The 17,459-nt window shown below is 56.4% G+C and overlaps 1 protein-coding gene across 6 annotated transcripts in view; it reads left to right on the top strand.

Moving 5' to 3' along the window:
* LOC139578352 (transducin-like enhancer protein 1) overlaps nucleotides 1–17,459 on the top strand; it is a 67,707-nt gene that overhangs the window by 44,454 nt on the left and 5,794 nt on the right. For all 6 annotated transcript variants that reach the window (XM_071405819.1, XM_071405817.1, XM_071405818.1 and 3 more), the window contains 3 exons: nucleotides 3,339–3,418; nucleotides 6,510–6,759; nucleotides 7,119–7,366. In XM_071405819.1, the coding sequence (XP_071261920.1) occupies nucleotides 3,339–3,418; nucleotides 6,510–6,759; nucleotides 7,119–7,366 (578 nt within the window). The remainder of the gene's footprint in view (nucleotides 1–3,338; nucleotides 3,419–6,509; nucleotides 6,760–7,118; nucleotides 7,367–17,459) is intronic.

Here is a 17,459-nt window from a genome sequence, read left to right on the forward strand (position 1 = left end):
CTGTGAGAGACAGAATCTAAAACAAAAATCCAGAAAATCACATTGTATGATTTTTAAGTAATTAATTTGCATTTTATTGCATGACATAAGTATTTGATACATCAGAAAAGCAGAACTTAATATTTGGTACAGAAACCTTTGTTTGCAATTACAGAGATCATACGTTTCCTGTAGTTCTTGACTAGGTTTGCACACACTGCAGCAGGGATTTTGGCCCACTCCTCCCTACAGATCTTCTCCAGATCCTTCAGGTTTCGGGGCTGTCGCTGGGCAATACGGACGTTCAGCTCCCTCCAAAGATTTTCTATTGGGTTCAGGTCTGGAGACTGGCTAGGCTACTCCAGGACCTTGAGATGCTTCTTACGGAGCCACTCCTTAGTTGCCATGGCTGTGTGCTTCGTGTCGTTGTCATGCTGGAAGACCCAGCCACGACCCATCTTCAATGCTCTTACTGAGGGAAGGAGGTTGTTGGCCAAGATCTCGCGATACATGGCCCCATCCATCCTCCCCTCAATACGGTGCAGTCGTCCTGTCCCCTTTGCAGAAAAGCATCCCCAAAGAATGATGTTTCCACCTTCATGCTTCACGGTTGGGATGGTGTTCTTGGGGTTGTACTCATACTTCTTCTTCCTCCAAACACGGTGAGTGGAGTTAGACCAAAAAGCTCTATTTTTGTCTCATCAGACCACATGACCTTCTCCCATTCCTCCTCTGGATCATCCAGATGGTCATTGGCAAACTTCAGACAGGCCTGGACATGCACTGGCTTAAGCAGGGGGACCTTGCGTGCGCTGCAGGATTTTAATCCATGACGGCGTAGTGTGTTACTAATGGTTTTCTTTGAGACTGTGGTCCCAGCTCTCTTCAGGTCATTGACCAGGTCCTGCCGTGTAGTTCTGGGCTGATCCCTCACCTTCCTCATGATCATTGATGCCCCACGAGGTGAAATCTTGCATGGAGCCCCAGACCGAGGGTGATTGACCGTCATCTTGAACTTCTTCCATTTTCTAATAATTGCGCCAACAGTTGTTTCCTTCTCACCAAGCTGCTTGCCTATTGTCCTGTAGCCCATCCCAGCCTTGTGCAGGTCTACAATTTTATCCCTGATGTCCTTACACAGCTCTCTGGTCTTGGCCATTGTGGAGAGGTTGGAATCTGTTTGATTGAGTGTGTGGACAGGTGTCTTTTATACAGGTAACGAGTTCAAACAGGTGCAGTTAATACAGGTAATGAGTGGAGAACAGGAGGGCTTCTTAAAGAAAAACTAACAGGTCTGTGAGAGCCGGAATTCTTACTGGTTGGTAGGTGATCAAATACTTATGTCATGCAATAAAATGCAAATTAATTACTTAAAAATCATACAATGTGATTTTCTGGATTTTTGTTTTAGATTCCGTCTCTCACAGTTGAAGTGTACCTATGATAAAAATTACAGACCTCTACATGCTTTGTAAGTAGGAAAACCTGCAAAATCGGCAGTGTATCAAATACTTGTTCTCCCCACTGTATATATAAACAGTTGAAGTCGGGAAGTTTACATACACCTTAGCCAAGTACATTTAAACTCAGTTTTTCTCCATTCCTGACATTTAATCTTAGTAAAAATTCCCTGTCTTAGGTCAGTTAGGATCAGCACTTTATTTTAAGAATGTGAAATGTCAGAATAATAGTAGAGAAAATGATTTATTTCAGCCTATATTTCTTTCATCACATTCCCAGTGGGTCAGACGTTTACATACACTCAATTAGTATTTGGTAGTATTGCCTTTAAATTGTTTAACTTGGGTCAAATGTTTCGGGTAGCCTTCCACAAGCTTCCCAAAATACATTGGGTGAATTTTGGCCCATTCCTCCTGACATAGCTGGTGTAACTGAGTCAGGTTTGTAGGCCTCCTTGCTCGCACACACTTCAGTTCTGCCCACAAATTTCTATAGGATTGAGGTCAGGGCTTTGTAATGGCCACTCCAATACCTTGACTTTGTTGTCCTTAAGCCATTTTGCCACAACTTTGGAAGTATGCTTGAGGTCATTGTCCATTTGGAAGACCCATTTGTGACCAAGCTTTAACTTCCTGACTGATGTCTTGAGATAATGCTTCAATATATCCACGTAATTTTCCTACCTCATGATGCCATCTATTTTGTGAAGTGCACCAGTCCCTCTTGCAGCGAAGCACCCCCACAACATGATGCTTAAATGTAAATAAAATAAATGTAAATGATGCTGCCACCCCCGTGCTTCACGGTTGGGATGGTATTCTTCGGCTTGCAAGCCTCCCCCTTTTTCCTCCAAACATAACGATGGTCATTATGGCCAAAGGGTTCTATTTTTGTTTCATCAGACCAGAGGACATTTATTCAAAAAGTACGATCTTTGTCCCCATGTGCAGTTGCAAACCGTAGTCTGGCTTTTTTATGGCAGTTTTGGAGCAGTGGCTTCTTCCTTACTGAGCGGCCTTTTAGGTTATGTCGATATAGGACTTGTTTTACTGTGGATATAGATACTTTTGTACCCGTTTCCTCCAGCATCTTCACAAGGTCCTTTGCTGTTGTTCTGGGATTGATTTGCACTTTTCGCACCATGGTCCCATGGTGTTTATACTTGCGTACTATTGTTTGTACAGATGCACGTGGTACTTTCAGGTGTTTGGAAATTGATCCCAAGGATGAACCAGACTTGTGGAAGTCTACAATTTTTATTTTCTGTGGTCTTAGCTGATTTCTTTTGATTTTCCCTCATGATGTCAAGCAAAGAGGCACTGAGTTTGACGGTAGGCCTTGAAATGCATCCACAGGTACACCTCCAATTGACTCAAATGATGTCAATTAGCCTGTCAGAAGCTTCTATAGCCATGACACCATTTTCTGGAATTGTCCAAGCTGTTTAAAGGCACAGTCAACTTAGTGTATGTAAACTTCTGACCCACTGGAATTGTGATACAGTGAAATAATCTGATACAGATTATTGTGATACAGTGAAAAATTACTTGTCATGCACAAAGTAGATGTCCTAACCGACTTGTCAAAACTGTAGTTTGTTAAACAAGAAATTTGTGGAGGGGTTGAAAAACAAGTTTTAATGACTCCAATCGAAGTGTATGTAAACTTCCACCTTCAACTGTGTCTGTGTACATGCACTTGCACACTGAGTAGGCTTTTATTGAAAATGAAATTATATGACCTCATAAACCAGTTATATCTCTTTGTGGTATGGACTTATTATTCACTGTGGGAAAACAGTACATTTCTACTATGTGGTTTTGAGAAGGCTTTCTGAGAGTGTGAGTTGTAACTGCTCTGTCAGATGCCTGAGCTTACATTCTGTCCGTGTCCTCCAGGTAGGCTATGAGTCTCCTCACACCCACATGAGGGTACCAGGGTTACCCGCCAGCCTGCAGTCCGCTGCCTCAGGGAAACCGTGAGTGCTGTTCTCTACTGTTCTCTCTGCCTCTGCTACCACAGCCTCTTATACGGTCATCACACCCTCTTATTCTCTGACCACAGCACAATTTTACTGTTATGTCTTCATACTCGTTTGTTGCTTTTATTGTCTTGAGGTTAACCTCAAGCTTCAGCCTTGTTAAAGGCCCAGTGCAGTCAAACTTGATTTCCCTGTGTTTTTATATACTGTATATTTTCACACTGAGGTTGGAATAATCAGCAGTGTGGACTCGGTTGCATGACTTGGACTCTATTCTGACTCTAATTGCAAATTTGACTTGAGACTCGACTTGATAGCAAATAAAATGACTTGACTTAGAGCCTCAAGACTCTGCTTTGACTTGAGACTGATGACTTGAAATTATCTGGGCAGGTTTTGTAAAGTTTTGTCACTCATTTTGTGGCACGGTGTTTCTGTTGATTACTCTCCACGCATCCAGAGACAGTAGCTGCTGCATCGACTTGTAAAGAAAGTGAAACAGATTTTCTAGTGAAACGCAAACTCTGTGCTCTGATTGGACGAGCTAACTGTTAATCAACACATGTCAGGGTAGGTAGCGCAGTTCTCAAAGTGAGATGGTTTTGGGGGTCGCGAGTGTGAAATTGAAAGGAAAAAATATATTTTTGCGCGCTTTGAACCGCTGCTTTTTGGGGGTCGCGGGTCAAAACGTTTAGGACAGCTATAGGATCGGGTGCAGCGCAAACGTCAAATTGTAGGGAGAAAAGATTGACATAAATATCTAGCTACAAATATTGTTTGGTGACAATATTAACTGGTTACTTTACAAGCTCACCAGCAATGGAGCGTCAATCAACAATGACTAGCATAGGCCTAGCTACTGGTCTTATGGTAAATTTATCAATTACTTATGAAGCTTGCATTTGGAATTTGTTATTAAACTTAATTCTTACATATCAAAATGTGTTAGACAAAATACTGAAAAGGCCTGACTGGTAACATCAACAAATAGACAGATTTGTAGTTGAACAAGTCGTTGTATGTAAAGCATTTTTACAATTTTTGCTTGACTTGAGACTTGCCTTAAAAAAAACTTGTCTATACTCTATTCTTAGAATGCACGACTTGGTCTTGACTGGACTCGTTCTACTTGGGACACGATTTGACTCTGACCTTGTGACTCGAGACTTGCTTGTGACTAATAGTGATTTGGTCCAACCTCTAGGAATAATATTATGCAAATTGAGATGATGCCCTTTTAGTGTAAGAGCTGTTTGAAAGACTGACTGACTGAAATGTTTGCCTGTTTTGGTCTGCCAGGTGACATCACCAGGCGGTAAATGAGTTAATAGACCAAGTAGAGTTCCAAACCTCTCTGCCAACAGCTAGTTTAGATATTTCACCTCCCCACTCAGACCACTCCCAGACAGTCCTAGCAAAATTCTTGCTTGAGAAATTGCTATTTGCTAAGAAGCTATTTTTGTTAATTTTTGACAATTTTAATTGAAAACAATCATAGTAAGGTACTTAATTGTTACCAAGAAATGATTTGATATTGAAATAAAAACAACTGCATTGGTCTTTATAAAAATGTTTTATTAACTACTGCAGAACAGCACATTTCACTGCACCTATCTTGTGTATGTGACAATAAAACATACACTACCGGTCAAAAGTTTTAGAACACCTCTACTCATTCAAGGGTTTTTCTTTATTTTACTATTTTCTACATTGTAGAATAATAGTGAAGACATCAGAACTATAAAATAACACATGTAATCATGTAGTAACCAAAAAAGGGTTAAACAGAATATATTTGCCTTAATGACAGCTTTGCACACACTTGGCATTCTCTCAACCAGCTTCACCTGGGATGCTTTTCCAACAGTCTTGAAGGAGTTCCCACATATGCTGAGCACTTGTTGGCTGCTTTTCCTTCACTCTGCGGTCCGACTCATCCCAAACCATCTCAATTTGATTGAGGTAGGGGGATTGTGGAGGCAAGGTCATCTGATGCAGCGCTCCATCACTCTCCTTCTTGGTCAAATAGCCCTTACACAGCCTGGCAGTGTGTTGGGTCATTGTCCTGTTGAAAAACAAATGATAGTCCCACTAAGCCCAAAACAGATGGGATGGCGTATCTGTGCAGAATGCTGTTGTAGCCATGCTGGTTAAGTGTGCCTTGAATTCTAAATAAATCACAGACGGTGTCACCAGCAAAGCACCATCACACCTCCTCCTCCATGCTTTACGGTGGGAAATACACATGCGGAGATCATCCGTTCACCCACACCGCGTCTCAAAGACACGGCGGTTGGAACCAAAAATCTCCTATTTGGACTCCAGACCAAAGGATGAATTTCCACCGGTCTAATGTCCATTGCTCGTGTTTCTTGGCCCAGGCAAGTCTCTTCTTCTTATTGATGTCCTTTAGTAGTGGTTTCTTTGCAGCAATTTTTTTGCTGCAATTTCTTTGCAGCAAAACCCTGACTCACACGGCCTCCTCTGAACAGTTGATGTTGAGATGTCTGTTACTTGAACTCTGTGAAGCATTTATTTGGGCTGCAATTTCTGAGGCTGGTAAGTAAGGAACTTATCCTCTGCAGCAGAGGTAACACTGGGTCTTCCATTCCTGTGGCGGTCCTCATGAGAGCCAGTTTCATCATAGTGCTTGATGGTTTATGCGACTGCACTTGAAATTTTCCGTATTGTCTTAAAGTAATGATGGACTGTCGTTTATCTTTACTTATTTGAGCTGTTCATGCCATAAAATGGACTTAGTATTTTACCAAATAGGGTTATCTTCTGTATACCACCCCTACCTTGTCACAACACAACTGATTGGCTCAAACGCATTAAGAAGGAAGGAAATTCGACAAATTAAAATATACATTTGATTTTCTTAAAAAACAATTGTTTACTACAAGATTCCATATGTGTTATTTCATAGTTTTGATGTCTTCACTATTATTCTACAACGTAGAAAATTGTAAAAATAAAGAAAAACCCTTGAATGAGTAGGTGTTCTAGAATTTTTGCCCGGTAGTGTATACAGTCATGTTTTTGTTCTTCTCCTCCCTCTGTTTACCTCCTCTCTCTCTCTCACCAGTGCCTACTCTTTCCATGTAAGTGCGGATGGACAGATGCAGCCGGTGCCTTTCCCTCCGGACGCCCTGATGGGCCCGGGCATCCCTCGGCATGCCCGGCAGATCCACACTCTGAACCATGGAGAGGTGGTGTGTGCCGTCACCATCAGCACCTCCACACGCCACGTCTACACCGGCGGCAAGGGGTGTGTCAAGGTGTGGGACATCAGCCAGCCTGGCAGCAAGAGTGCCATGGCCCAGCTCGACTGTCTGGTGAGTGGACACACACACACTCTGCATAGAGACACAAACGCACTGACACCAAAGAGATAGCAAAGGAAAGACTCACTCAAACAGTGGTCATGTAAGGACAACTTAGTGATAGGAATTTTATTACATTTTTTTATGCTTTACAGTGTACATGAAAAATGTATGTACCAATTTGTCTTGAAGGGAAATGTTGCTGGGTGGTAATGTTTTACTCTGGTGGTACTGCTGCGGCTGCAATCCTTAGAGGACTTAATTCTGCTGCGGTCATATTATTATTAGTTGTGAATTTTATGTTGCCCACCTCACACAGTCACATTTGCACCCTGTAATTAATGGAGTTATTTTCTCTGTTACCCAATCAGAATAGGGATAACTACATCCGCTCTTGCAAACTCCTCCCTGATGGGCGGACCCTCATCGTTGGAGGTGAGGCTAGCACACTATCAATCTGGGACTTGGCCACACCCACTCCCCGCATCAAGGCGGAGTTGACGTCTTCTGCCCCGGCCTGCTACGCTCTGGCCATTTCCCCCGACAACAAGGTCTGCTTCTCCTGCTGCAGCGACGGAAACATCGTAGTCTGGGACCTGCACAACCAGACCCTGGTTAGGTAAGGAGAGGAGAAGGAGAGGGGGATAAAGAGGAAGATGTTAGGAGAGGGGGGAAATATTGTGGTATGGGACCAGCACAACCAGACCCTGGGCAGAAGAGGAAGGAGGGTAGGGCTGGAGAGGAGGAGGAGGGTAGGGCTGGAGAGGAGGAGGGTAGGGCTGGAGAGGAGGAGGAGGAGGAGGAGGAGGGTAGGGCTGGAGAGGAGGGGGGTAGGGCTGGAGAGGAGGAGGAGGAGGGTAGGGCTGGAGAGGAGGAGGAGGGTAGGGCTGGAGAGGAGGAGAAGGAGGGTAGGGCTGGAGAGGAGGAGGGTAGGGCTGGAGAGGAGGAGGGTAGGGCTGGAGAGGAGGAGGGTAGGGCTGGAGAGGAGGAGGGTAGGGCTGGAGAGGAGGAGGGTAGGGCTGGAGAGGAGGAGGGTAGGGCTGGAGAGGAGGAGGAGGAGGGTAGGGCTGGAGAGGAGGAGGAGGAGGAGGGTAGGGCTGGAGAGGAGGAGGAGGAGGAGGGTAGGGCTGGAGAGGAGGAGGAGGAGGGTAGGGCTGGAGAGGAGGAGGAGGAGGAGGGTAGGGCTGGAGAGGAGGAGGAGGGTAGGGCTGGAGAGGAGGAGGGTAGGGCTGGAGAGGAGGAGGGTAGGGCTGGAGAGGAGGAGGGTAGGGCTGGAGAGGAGGAGGAGGAGGGTAGGGCTGGAGAGGAGGAGGAGGAGGGTAGGGCTGGAGAGGAGGAGGAGGAGGGTAGGGCTGGAGAGGAGGGTAGAGCTGGAGAGGAGGGGGGTAGGGCTGGAGAGGAGGAGGGTAGGGCTGGAGAGGAGGAGGAGGAGGGTAGGGCTGGAGAGGAGGAGGAGGGTAGGGCTGGAGAGGAGGAGGAGGGGGGTAGGGCTGGAGAGGAGGGGGGTAGGGCTGGAGAGGAGGAGGGTAGGGCTGGAGAGGAGGAGGGTAGGGCTGGAGAGGAGGAGGGTAGGGCTGGAGAGGAGGAGGAGGGTAGGGCTGGAGAGGAGGAGGAGGGTAGGGCTGGAGAGGAGGAGGAGGGGGGTAGGGCTGGAGAGGAGGAGGAGGGGGTAGGGCTGGAGAGGAGGAGGAGGGGGGTAGGGCTGGAGAGGAGGAGGGTAGGGCTGGAGAGGAGGAGGAGGAGGAGGGGGGTAGGGCTGGAGAGGAGGAGGAGGGGGGTAGGGCTGGAGAGGAGGAGGAGGGGGGTAGGGCTGGAGAGGAGGAGGAGGAGGGTAGGGCTGAAGAGGAGGAGGAGGAGGGCTGGAGAGGAGGAGGAGGAGGAGAGGAGGGCTGGAGAGGAGGAGGAGGAGGAGGGTAGGGCTGGAGAGGAGGAGGAGGAGGGTAGGGCTGGAGAGGAGGAGGAGGGGGGTAGGGCTGGAGAGGAGGAGGAGGGTAGGGCTGGAGAGGAGGAGGGTAGGGCTGGAGAGGAGGGGGGTAGGGCTGGAGAGGAGGAGGGTAGGGCTGGAGAGGAGGAGGGTAGGGCTGAAGAGGAGGAGGGTAGGGTTGGAGAAGAGGAGGAGGAGGAGGGTAGGGCTGGAGAGGAGGAGGAGGGGGGTAGGGCTGGAGAGGAGGAGGAGGGGGGTAGGGCTGGAGAGGAGGAGGAGGGGGGTAGGGCTGGAGAGGAGGAGGAGGAGGGTAGAGCTGGAGAGGAGGAGGAGGAGGGTAGGGCTGGAGAGGAGGAGGAGGAGGGTAGGGCTGGAGAGGAGGAGGAGGAGGGTAGGGCTGGAGAGGAGGAGGAGGAGGAGGGTAGTGCTGGAGAGGAGGAGGAGGAGGAGGAGGGTAGGGCTGGAGAGGAGGAGGAGGGTAGGGCTGGAGAGGAGGAGGAGTAGGGCTGGAGAGGAGGAGGAGTAGGGCTGGAGAGGAGGAGGAGTAGGGCTGGAGAGGAGGAGTAGGGCTGGAGAGGAGGAGGAGGAGGGGGGTAGGGCTGGAGAGGAGGAGGAGGAGGGGGGTAGGGCTGGAGAGGAGGAGGAGGGGAGTAGGGCTGGAGAGGAGGAGGGTAGGGGCTGGAGAGGAGGAGGAGGAGGAGGGTAGGGCTGGAGAGGAGGAGGAGGGTAGGGCTGGAGAGGAGGAGGAGGAGGGTAGGGCTGGAGGAGGAGGAGGGTAGGGCTGGAGAGGAGGAGAAGGAGGGTAGGGCTGGAGAGGAGGAGTAGGGCTGGAGAGGAGGAGTAGGGCTGGAGAGGAGGAGGAGGAGGGTAGGGCTGGAGAGGAGGAGGAGGAGGGTAGGGCTGGAGAGGAGGAGGAGGGGGGTAGGGCTGGAGAGGAGGGGGGTAGGGCTGGAGAGGAGGAGGAGGAGGGTAGGGCTGGAGAGGAGGAGGAGGAGGGTAGGGCTGGAGAGGAGGAGGAGTAGGGCTGGAGAGGAGGAGTAGGGCTGGAGAGGAGGAGGAGGGTAGGGCTGGAGAGGAGGAGGAGGAGGGTAGGGCTGGAGAGGAGGAGGAGGGGGGTAGGGCTGGAGAGGAGGGGGGTAGGGCTGGAGAGGAGGAGGGTAGGGCTGGAGAGGAGGAGGAGGGGGGTAGGGCTGGAGAGGAGGAGGGGGTAGGGCTGGAGAGGAGGAGGAGGGGGGTAGGGCTGGAGAGGAGGAGGAGGGGGGTAGGGCTGGAGAGGAGGAGGAGGGGGGTAGGGCTGGAGAGGAGGAGGGTAGGGCTGGAGAGGAGGAGGAGGAGGAGGGGGGTAGGGCTGGGGAGGAGGAGGGGGGTAGGGCTGGAGAGGAGGAGGAGGGGGGTTGGGCTGGAGAGGAGGAGGAGGGGGGTAGGGCTGGAGAGGAGGAGGAGGAGGGTAGGGCTGGAGAGGAGGAGGAGGAGGAGGGTAGGGCTGGAGAGGAGGAGGAGGGTAGGGCTGGAGAGGAGGAGGAGGGGGGTAGGGCTGGAGAGGAGGAGGAGGGTAGGGCTGGAGAGGAGGAGGAGGGTAGGGCTAGAGAGGAGGAGGAGGGTAGGGCTGGAGAGGAGGAGGGTAGGGCTGGAGAGGAGGGTAGGGCTGGAGAGGAGGGTAGGGCTGGAGAGGAGGAGGAGTAGGGCTGGAGAGGAGGAGGAGGAGGGTAGGGCTGGAGAGGAGGAGGAGGGTAGGGCTGGAGAGGAGGAGGAGGAGTAGGGCTGGAGAGGAGGAGGAGGAGGGTAGGGCTGGAGAGGAGGAGGGTAGAGCTGGAGAGGAGGAGAGTTGGGTAGGGCTGGAGAGGAGGGTAGAGCTGAGGAGGAGGGTAGAGCTGGAGAGGAGGAGGGTGGAGCTGAGGAGGAGGGTAGGGCTGGAGAGGAGGAGGGTAGGGCTGGAGAGGAGGAGGGTAGGGCTGGAGAGGAGGAGGAGGGGGGTAGGGCTGGAGAGGAGGAGGAGGGGGGTAGGGCTGGAGAGGAGGAGGAGGGTAGGGCTGGAGAGGAGGAGGAGGAGGGTAGGGCTGGAGAGGAGGAGGAGTAGGGCTGGAGAGGAGGAGTAGGGCTGGAGAGGAGGAGGAGGGTAGGGCTGGAGAGGAGGAGGAGGAGGGTAGGGCTGGAGAGGAGGAGGAGGAGGGTAGGGCTGGAGAGGAGGAGGGTAGGGCTGGAGAGGAGGAGGAGGGGGGTAGGGCTGGAGAGGAGGAGGGGGGTAGGGCTGGAGAGGAGGAGGAGGGGGGTAGGGCTGGAGAGGAGGAGGAGGGGGGTAGGGCTGGAGAGGAGGAGGAGGGGGGTAGGGCTGGAGAGGAGGAGGGTAGGGCTGGAGAGGAGGAGGAGGGGGGTAGGGCTGGGGAGGAGGAGGGGGGTAGGGCTGGAGAGGAGGAGGAGGGGGGTAGGGCTGGAGAGGAGGAGGAGGAGGGTAGGGCTGAAGAGGAGGAGGAGGAGGGTAGGGCTGGAGAGGAGGAGGAGGGTAGGGCTGGAGAGGAGGAGGAGGAGGGTAGGGCTGGAGAGGAGGGTAGGGCTGGAGAGGAGGGTAGGGCTGGAGAGGAGGGTAGGGCTGGAGAGGAGGAGGAGTAGGGCTGGAGAGGAGGAGGAGTAGGGCTGGAGGGGAGGAGGAGGAGGGTAGGGCTGGAGAGGAGGAGGAGGAGTAGGGCTGGAGAGGAGGAGGAGGAGTAGGGCTGGAGAGGAGGAGGAGGAGGGTAGGGCTGGAGAGGAGGAGGGTAGAGCTGGAGAGGAGGAGAGTTGGGTAGGGCTGGAGAGGAGGGTAGAGCTGGAGAGGAGGAGGGTAGAGCTGGAGAGGAGGAGGGTGGAGCTGAGGAGGAGGAGGGTGGAGCTGAGGAGGAGGAGGGTAGGGCTGGAGAGGAGGAGGGTAGGGCTGGAGAGGAGGAGGAGGAGGGGGGTAGGGCTGGAGAGGAGGAGGAGGTTAGGGCTGGAGAGGAGGAGGAGGGTAGGGCTGGAGAGGAGGAGGAGGGGGGTAGGGCTGGAGAGGAGGAGGAGGAGGAGGAGGGTAGGGCTGGAGAGGAGGAGGAGGGTAGGGCTGGAGAGGAGGAGGAGGGTAGGGCTGGAGAGGAGGAGGAGGGGGGTAGGGCTGGAGAGGAGGAGGAGGGTAGGGCTGGAGAGGAGGAGGAGGGTAGGGCTGGAGAGGAGGAGGAGGAGGGTAGGGCTGGAGAGGAGGAGTAGGGCTGGAGAGGAGGAGGAGTAGGGCTGGAGAGGAGGAGGAGTAGGGCTGGAGAGGAGGAGGAGGAGGGTAGGGCTGGAGAGGAGGAGGAGGGTAGGGCTGGAGAGGAGGGTAGGGCTGGAGAGGAGGGTAGGGCTGGAGAGGAGGAGGAGTAGGGCTGGAGAGGAGGAGGAGTAGGGCTGGAGAGGAGGAGGAGGAGGGTAGGGCTGGAGAGGAGGAGGAGGGTAGGGCTGGAGAGGAGGAGGAGGAGTAGGGCTGGAGAGGAGGAGGAGGAGGGTAGGGCTGGAGAGGAGGAGGGTAGAGCTGGAGAGGAGGAGAGTTGGGTAGGGCTGGAGAGGAGGGTAGAGCTGAGGAGGAGGGTAGAGCTGGAGAGGAGGAGGGTGGAGCTGAGGAGGAGGGTAGGGCTGGAGAGGAGGAGGGTAGGGCTGGAGAGGAGGAGGGTAGGGCTGGAGAGGAGGAGGAGGAGGGGGGTAGGGCTGGAGAGGAGGAGGAGGGGGGTAGGGCTGGAGAGGAGGAGGAGGAGGGTAGGGCTGGAGAGGAGGAGGAGGAGGGTAGGGCTGGAGAGGAGGAGGAGGGTAGGGCTGGAGAGGAGGAGGAGGAGGGTAGGGCTGGAGAGGAGGAGGAGTAGGGCTGGAGAGGAGGAGTAGGGCTGGAGAGGAGGAGGAGGAGGGTAGGGCTGGAGAGGAGGAGGAGGAGGGTAGGGCTGGAGAGGAGGAGGAGGGGGGTAGGGCTGGAGAGGAGGGGGGTAGGGCTGGAGAGGAGGAGGAGGGGGTAGGGCTGGAGAGGAGGAGGGGGGTAGGGCTGGAGAGGAGGGGGGTAGGGCTGGAGAGGAGGAGGAGGGGGGTAGGGCTGGAGAGGAGGAGGGTAGGGCTGGAGAGGAGGAGGAGGAGGAGGGGGGTAGGGCTGGGGAGGAGGAGGGGGGTAGGGCTGGAGAGGAGGAGGAGGGGGGTAGGGCTGGAGAGGAGGAGGAGGGGGGTAGGGCTGGAGAGGAGGAGGAGGAGGGTAGGGCTGAAGAGGAGGAGGAGGAGGAGGGTAGGGCTGGAGAGGAGGAGGAGGAGGGTAGGGTTGGAGAGGAGGAGGAGGGTAGGGCTGGAGAGGAGGAGGAGGGTAGGGCTGGAGAGGAGGAGGAGGGTAGGGCTGGAGAGGAGGGTAGGGCTGGAGAGGAGGGTAGGGCTGGAAAGGAGGGTAGGGCTGGAGAGGAGGGTAGGGCTGGAGAGGAGGAGGAGTAGGGCTGGAGAGGAGGAGGAGTAGGGCTGGAGAGGAGGAGGAGGAGGGTAGGGCTGGAGAGGAGGAGGAGGAGTAGGGCTGGAGAGGAGGAGGAGGAGGAGGGTAGGGCTGGAGAGGAGGAGGGTAGAGCTGGAGAGGAGGAGAGTTGGGTAGGGCTGGAGAGGAGGGTAGAGCTGAGGAGGAGGGTAGAGCTGGAGAGGAGGAGGGTGGAGCTGAGGAGGAGGGTAGGGCTGGAGAGGAGGAGGAGGGGGGTAGGGCTGGAGAGGAGGAGGAGGGGGGTAGGGCTGGAGAGGAGGAGGAGGGGGGTAGGGCTGGAGAGGAGGAGGAGGAGGAGGGTAGGGCTGGAGAGGAGGAGGAGGAGGAGGGTAGGGCTGGAGAGGAGGAGGGTAGGGCTTGAGAGGAGGAGGGTAGGGCTGGAGAGGAGGGTAGGGCTGGAGAGGAGGGTAGGGCTGGAGAGGAGGGTAGGGCTGGAGAGGAGGAGGAGTAGGGCTGGAGAGGAGGAGGAGTAGGGCTGGAGAGGAGGAGGAGGAGGGTAGGGCTGGAGAGGAGGAGGAGGAGTAGGGCTGGAGAGGAGGAGGAGGAGTAGGGCTGGAGAGGAGGAGGAGGAGGGTAGGGCTGGAGAGGAGGAGGGTAGAGCTGGAGAGGAGGAGAGTTGGGTAGGGCTGGAGAGGAGGGTAGAGCTGGAGAGGAGGAGGGTAGAGCTGGAGAGGAGGAGGGTGGAGCTGAGGAGGAGGAGGGTGGAGCTGAGGAGGAGGAGGGTAGGGCTGGAGAGGAGGAGGGTAGGGCTGGAGAGGAGGAGGAGGAGGGGGGTAGGGCTGGAGAGGAGGAGGAGGTTAGGGCTGGAGAGGAGGAGGAGGGTAGGGCTGGAGAGGAGGAGGAGGGGGGTAGGGCTGGAGAGGAGGAGGAGGAGGAGGAGGGTAGGGCTGGAGAGGAGGAGGAGGGTAGGGCTGGAGAGGAGGAGGAGGGTAGGGCTGGAGAGGAGGAGGAGGGGGGTAGGGCTGGAGAGGAGGAGGAGGGTAGGGCTGGAGAGGAGGAGGAGGGTAGGGCTGGAGAGGAGGAGGAGGAGGGTAGGGCTGGAGAGGAGGAGTAGGGCTGGAGAGGAGGAGGAGTAGGGCTGGAGAGGAGGAGGAGTAGGGCTGGAGAGGAGGAGGAGGAGGGTAGGGCTGGAGAGGAGGAGGAGGGTAGGGCTGGAGAGGAGGGTAGGGCTGGAGAGGAGGGTAGGGCTGGAGAGGAGGAGGAGTAGGGCTGGAGAGGAGGAGGAGTAGGGCTGGAGAGGAGGAGGAGGAGGGTAGGGCTGGAGAGGAGGAGGAGGGTAGGGCTGGAGAGGAGGAGGAGGAGTAGGGCTGGAGAGGAGGAGGAGGAGGGTAGGGCTGGAGAGGAGGAGGGTAGAGCTGGAGAGGAGGAGAGTTGGGTAGGGCTGGAGAGGAGGGTAGAGCTGAGGAGGAGGGTAGAGCTGGAGAGGAGGAGGGTGGAGCTGAGGAGGAGGGTAGGGCTGGAGAGGAGGAGGGTAGGGCTGGAGAGGAGGAGGGTAGGGCTGGAGAGGAGGAGGAGGAGGGGGGTAGGGCTGGAGAGGAGGAGGAGGGGGGTAGGGCTGGAGAGGAGGAGGAGGAGGGTAGGGCTGGAGAGGAGGAGGAGGAGGAGGGTAGGGCTGGAGAGGAGGAGGAGGGTAGGGCTGGAGAGGAGGAGGAGGAGGGTAGGGCTGGAGAGGAGGAGGAGTAGGGCTGGAGAGGAGGAGTAGGGCTGGAGAGGAGGAGGAGGGTAGGGCTGGAGAGGAGGAGGAGGAGGGTAGGGCTGGAGAGGAGGAGGAGGGGGGTAGGGCTGGAGAGGAGGAGGAGGGGGTAGGGCTGGAGAGGAGGAGGAGGGGGTAGGGCTGGAGAGGAGGAGGGGGGTAGGGCTGGAGAGGAGGGGGGTAGGGCTGGAGAGGAGGAGGAGGGGGGTAGGGCTGGAGAGGAGGAGGGTAGGGCTGGAGAGGAGGAGGAGGAGGAGGGGGGTAGGGCTGGGGAGGAGGAGGGGGGTAGGGCTGGAGAGGAGGAGGAGGGGGGTAGGGCTGGAGAGGAGGAGGAGGGGGGTAGGGCTGGAGAGGAGGAGGAGGAGGGTAGGGCTGAAGAGGAGGAGGAGGAGGAGGGTAGGGCTGGAGAGGAGGAGGAGGAGGGTAGGGTTGGAGAGGAGGAGGAGGGTAGGGCTGGAGAGGAGGAGGAGGGTAGGGCTGGAGAGGAGGAGGAGGGTAGGGCTGGAGAGGAGGGTAGGGCTGGAGAGGAGGGTAGGGCTGGAAAGGAGGGTAGGGCTGGAGAGGAGGGTAGGGCTGGAGAGGAGGAGGAGTAGGGCTGGAGAGGAGGAGGAGTAGGGCTGGAGAGGAGGAGGAGGAGGGTAGGGCTGGAGAGGAGGAGGAGGAGTAGGGCTGGAGAGGAGGAGGAGGAGGAGGGTAGGGCTGGAGAGGAGGAGGGTAGAGCTGGAGAGGAGGAGAGTTGGGTAGGGCTGGAGAGGAGGGTAGAGCTGAGGAGGAGGGTAGAGCTGGAGAGGAGGAGGGTGGAGCTGAGGAGGAGGGTAGGGCTGGAGAGGAGGAGGAGGGGGGTAGGGCTGGAGAGGAGGAGGAGGGGGGTAGGGCTGGAGAGGAGGAGGAGGGGGGTAGGGCTGGAGAGGAGGAGGAGGAGGAGGGTAGGGCTGGAGAGGAGGAGGAGGAGGAGGGTAGGGCTGGAGAGGAGGAGGGTAGGGCTTGAGAGGAGGAGGGTAGGGCTGGAGAGGAGGAGGAGGAGGAGGGGGGTAGGGCTGGAGAGGAGGAGGAGGGGGGTAGGGCTGGAGAGGAGGAGGAGGGGGGTAGGGCTGGAGAGGAGGAGGAGGGGGGTAGGGCTGGAGAGGAGGAGGAGGAGGGTAGGGCTGAAGAGGAGGAGGAGGAGGAGGAGGGTAGGGCTGGAGAGGAGGAGGAGGGGGGTAGGGCTGGAGAGGAGGAGGAGGGGGGTAGGGCTGGAGAGGAGGAGGAGGGGGGTAGGGCTGGAGAGGAGGAGGAGGGGGGTAGGGCTGGAGAGGAGGAGGAGGGGGGTAGGGCTGGAGAGGAGGAGGAGGAGGGTAGGGCTGGAGAGGAGGGTAGGGCTGGAGAGGAGGGTAGGGCTGGAGAGGAGGAGGAGTAGGGCTGGAGAGGAGGAGGAGTAGGGCTGGAGAGGAGGAGGAGGAGGGTAGGGCTGGAGAGGAGGAGGAGGGTAGGGCTGGAGAGGAGGAGGAGGAGTAGGGCTGGAGAGGAGGAGGAGGAGGGTAGGGCTGGAGAGGAGGAGGGTAGAGCTGGAGAGGAGGAGAGTTGGGTAGGGCTGGAGAGGAGGGTAGAGCTGAGGAGGAGGGTAGAGCTGGAGAGGAGGAGGGTAGGGCTGGAGAGGAGGAGGGTAGGGCTGGAGAGGAGGAGGAGGAGGGTAGGGCTGGAGAGGAGGAGGAGGGGGGTACGGCTGGGAAGGAGGAGGAGGAGGAGGGTAGGGCTGGAGAGGAGGAGGAGGAGGGTAGGGCTGGAGAGGAGGAGGAGGAGGGTAGGGCTGGAGAGGCGGAGGAGGAGGAGGGTAGGGCTGGAGAGGAGGAGGAGGAGGGTAGGGCTGGAGAGGAGGAGGAGGAGGAGGGTAGGGCTGGAGAGGAGGAGGAGGAGGAGGGTAGGGCTGGAGAGGAGGAGGGGGGTAGGGCTGGAGAGGAGGAGGAGGGGGGTAGGGCTGGAGAGGAGGAGGAGTAGGGCTGGAGAGGAGGAGGAGTAGGGCTGGAGAGGAGGAGGAGTAGGGCTGGAGAGGAGGAGGAGGGGGGTAGGGCTGGAGAGGAGGAGGAGGGGGGTAGGGCTGGAGAGGAGGAGGAGGAGGGTAGGGCTGGAGAGGAGGAGGAGGGTAGGGCTGGAGAGGAGGAGGAGGGTAGGGCTGGAGAGGAGGAGGAGGGGGGTAGGGCTGGAGAGGAGGAGGAGGGTAGGGCTGGAGAGGAGGAGGAGGAGGAGGGTAGGGCTGGAGAGGAGGAGGAGGGGGGTAGGGCTGGAGAGGAGGAGGAGTAGGGCTGGAGAGGAGGAGGAGTAGGGCTGGAGAGGAGGAGGAGTAGGGCTGGAGAGGAGGAGGAGTAGGGCTGGAGAGGAGGAGGAGGGGGGTAGGGCTGGAGAGGAGGAGGAGGCGGGTAGGGCTGGAGAGGAGGAGGAGGGGGGTAGGGCTGGAGAGGAGGAGGAGGAGGGTAGGGCTGGAGAGGAGGAGGAGGGTAGGGCTGGAGAGGAGGAGGAGGAGGGTAGGGCTGGAGAGGAGGAGGAGGAGGGTAGGGCTGGAGAGGAGGAGGAGGGTAGGGCTGGAGAGGAGGAGGAGGGTAGGGCTGGAGAGGAGGAGGGTAGGGCTGGAGAGGAGGAGGAGGGGGGTA

This window comes from Salvelinus alpinus, chromosome 6 (genome assembly GCF_045679555.1).
Source record: "Salvelinus alpinus chromosome 6, SLU_Salpinus.1, whole genome shotgun sequence".
Classification (NCBI taxonomy): Eukaryota; Metazoa; Chordata; class Actinopteri; order Salmoniformes; family Salmonidae; genus Salvelinus; species Salvelinus alpinus.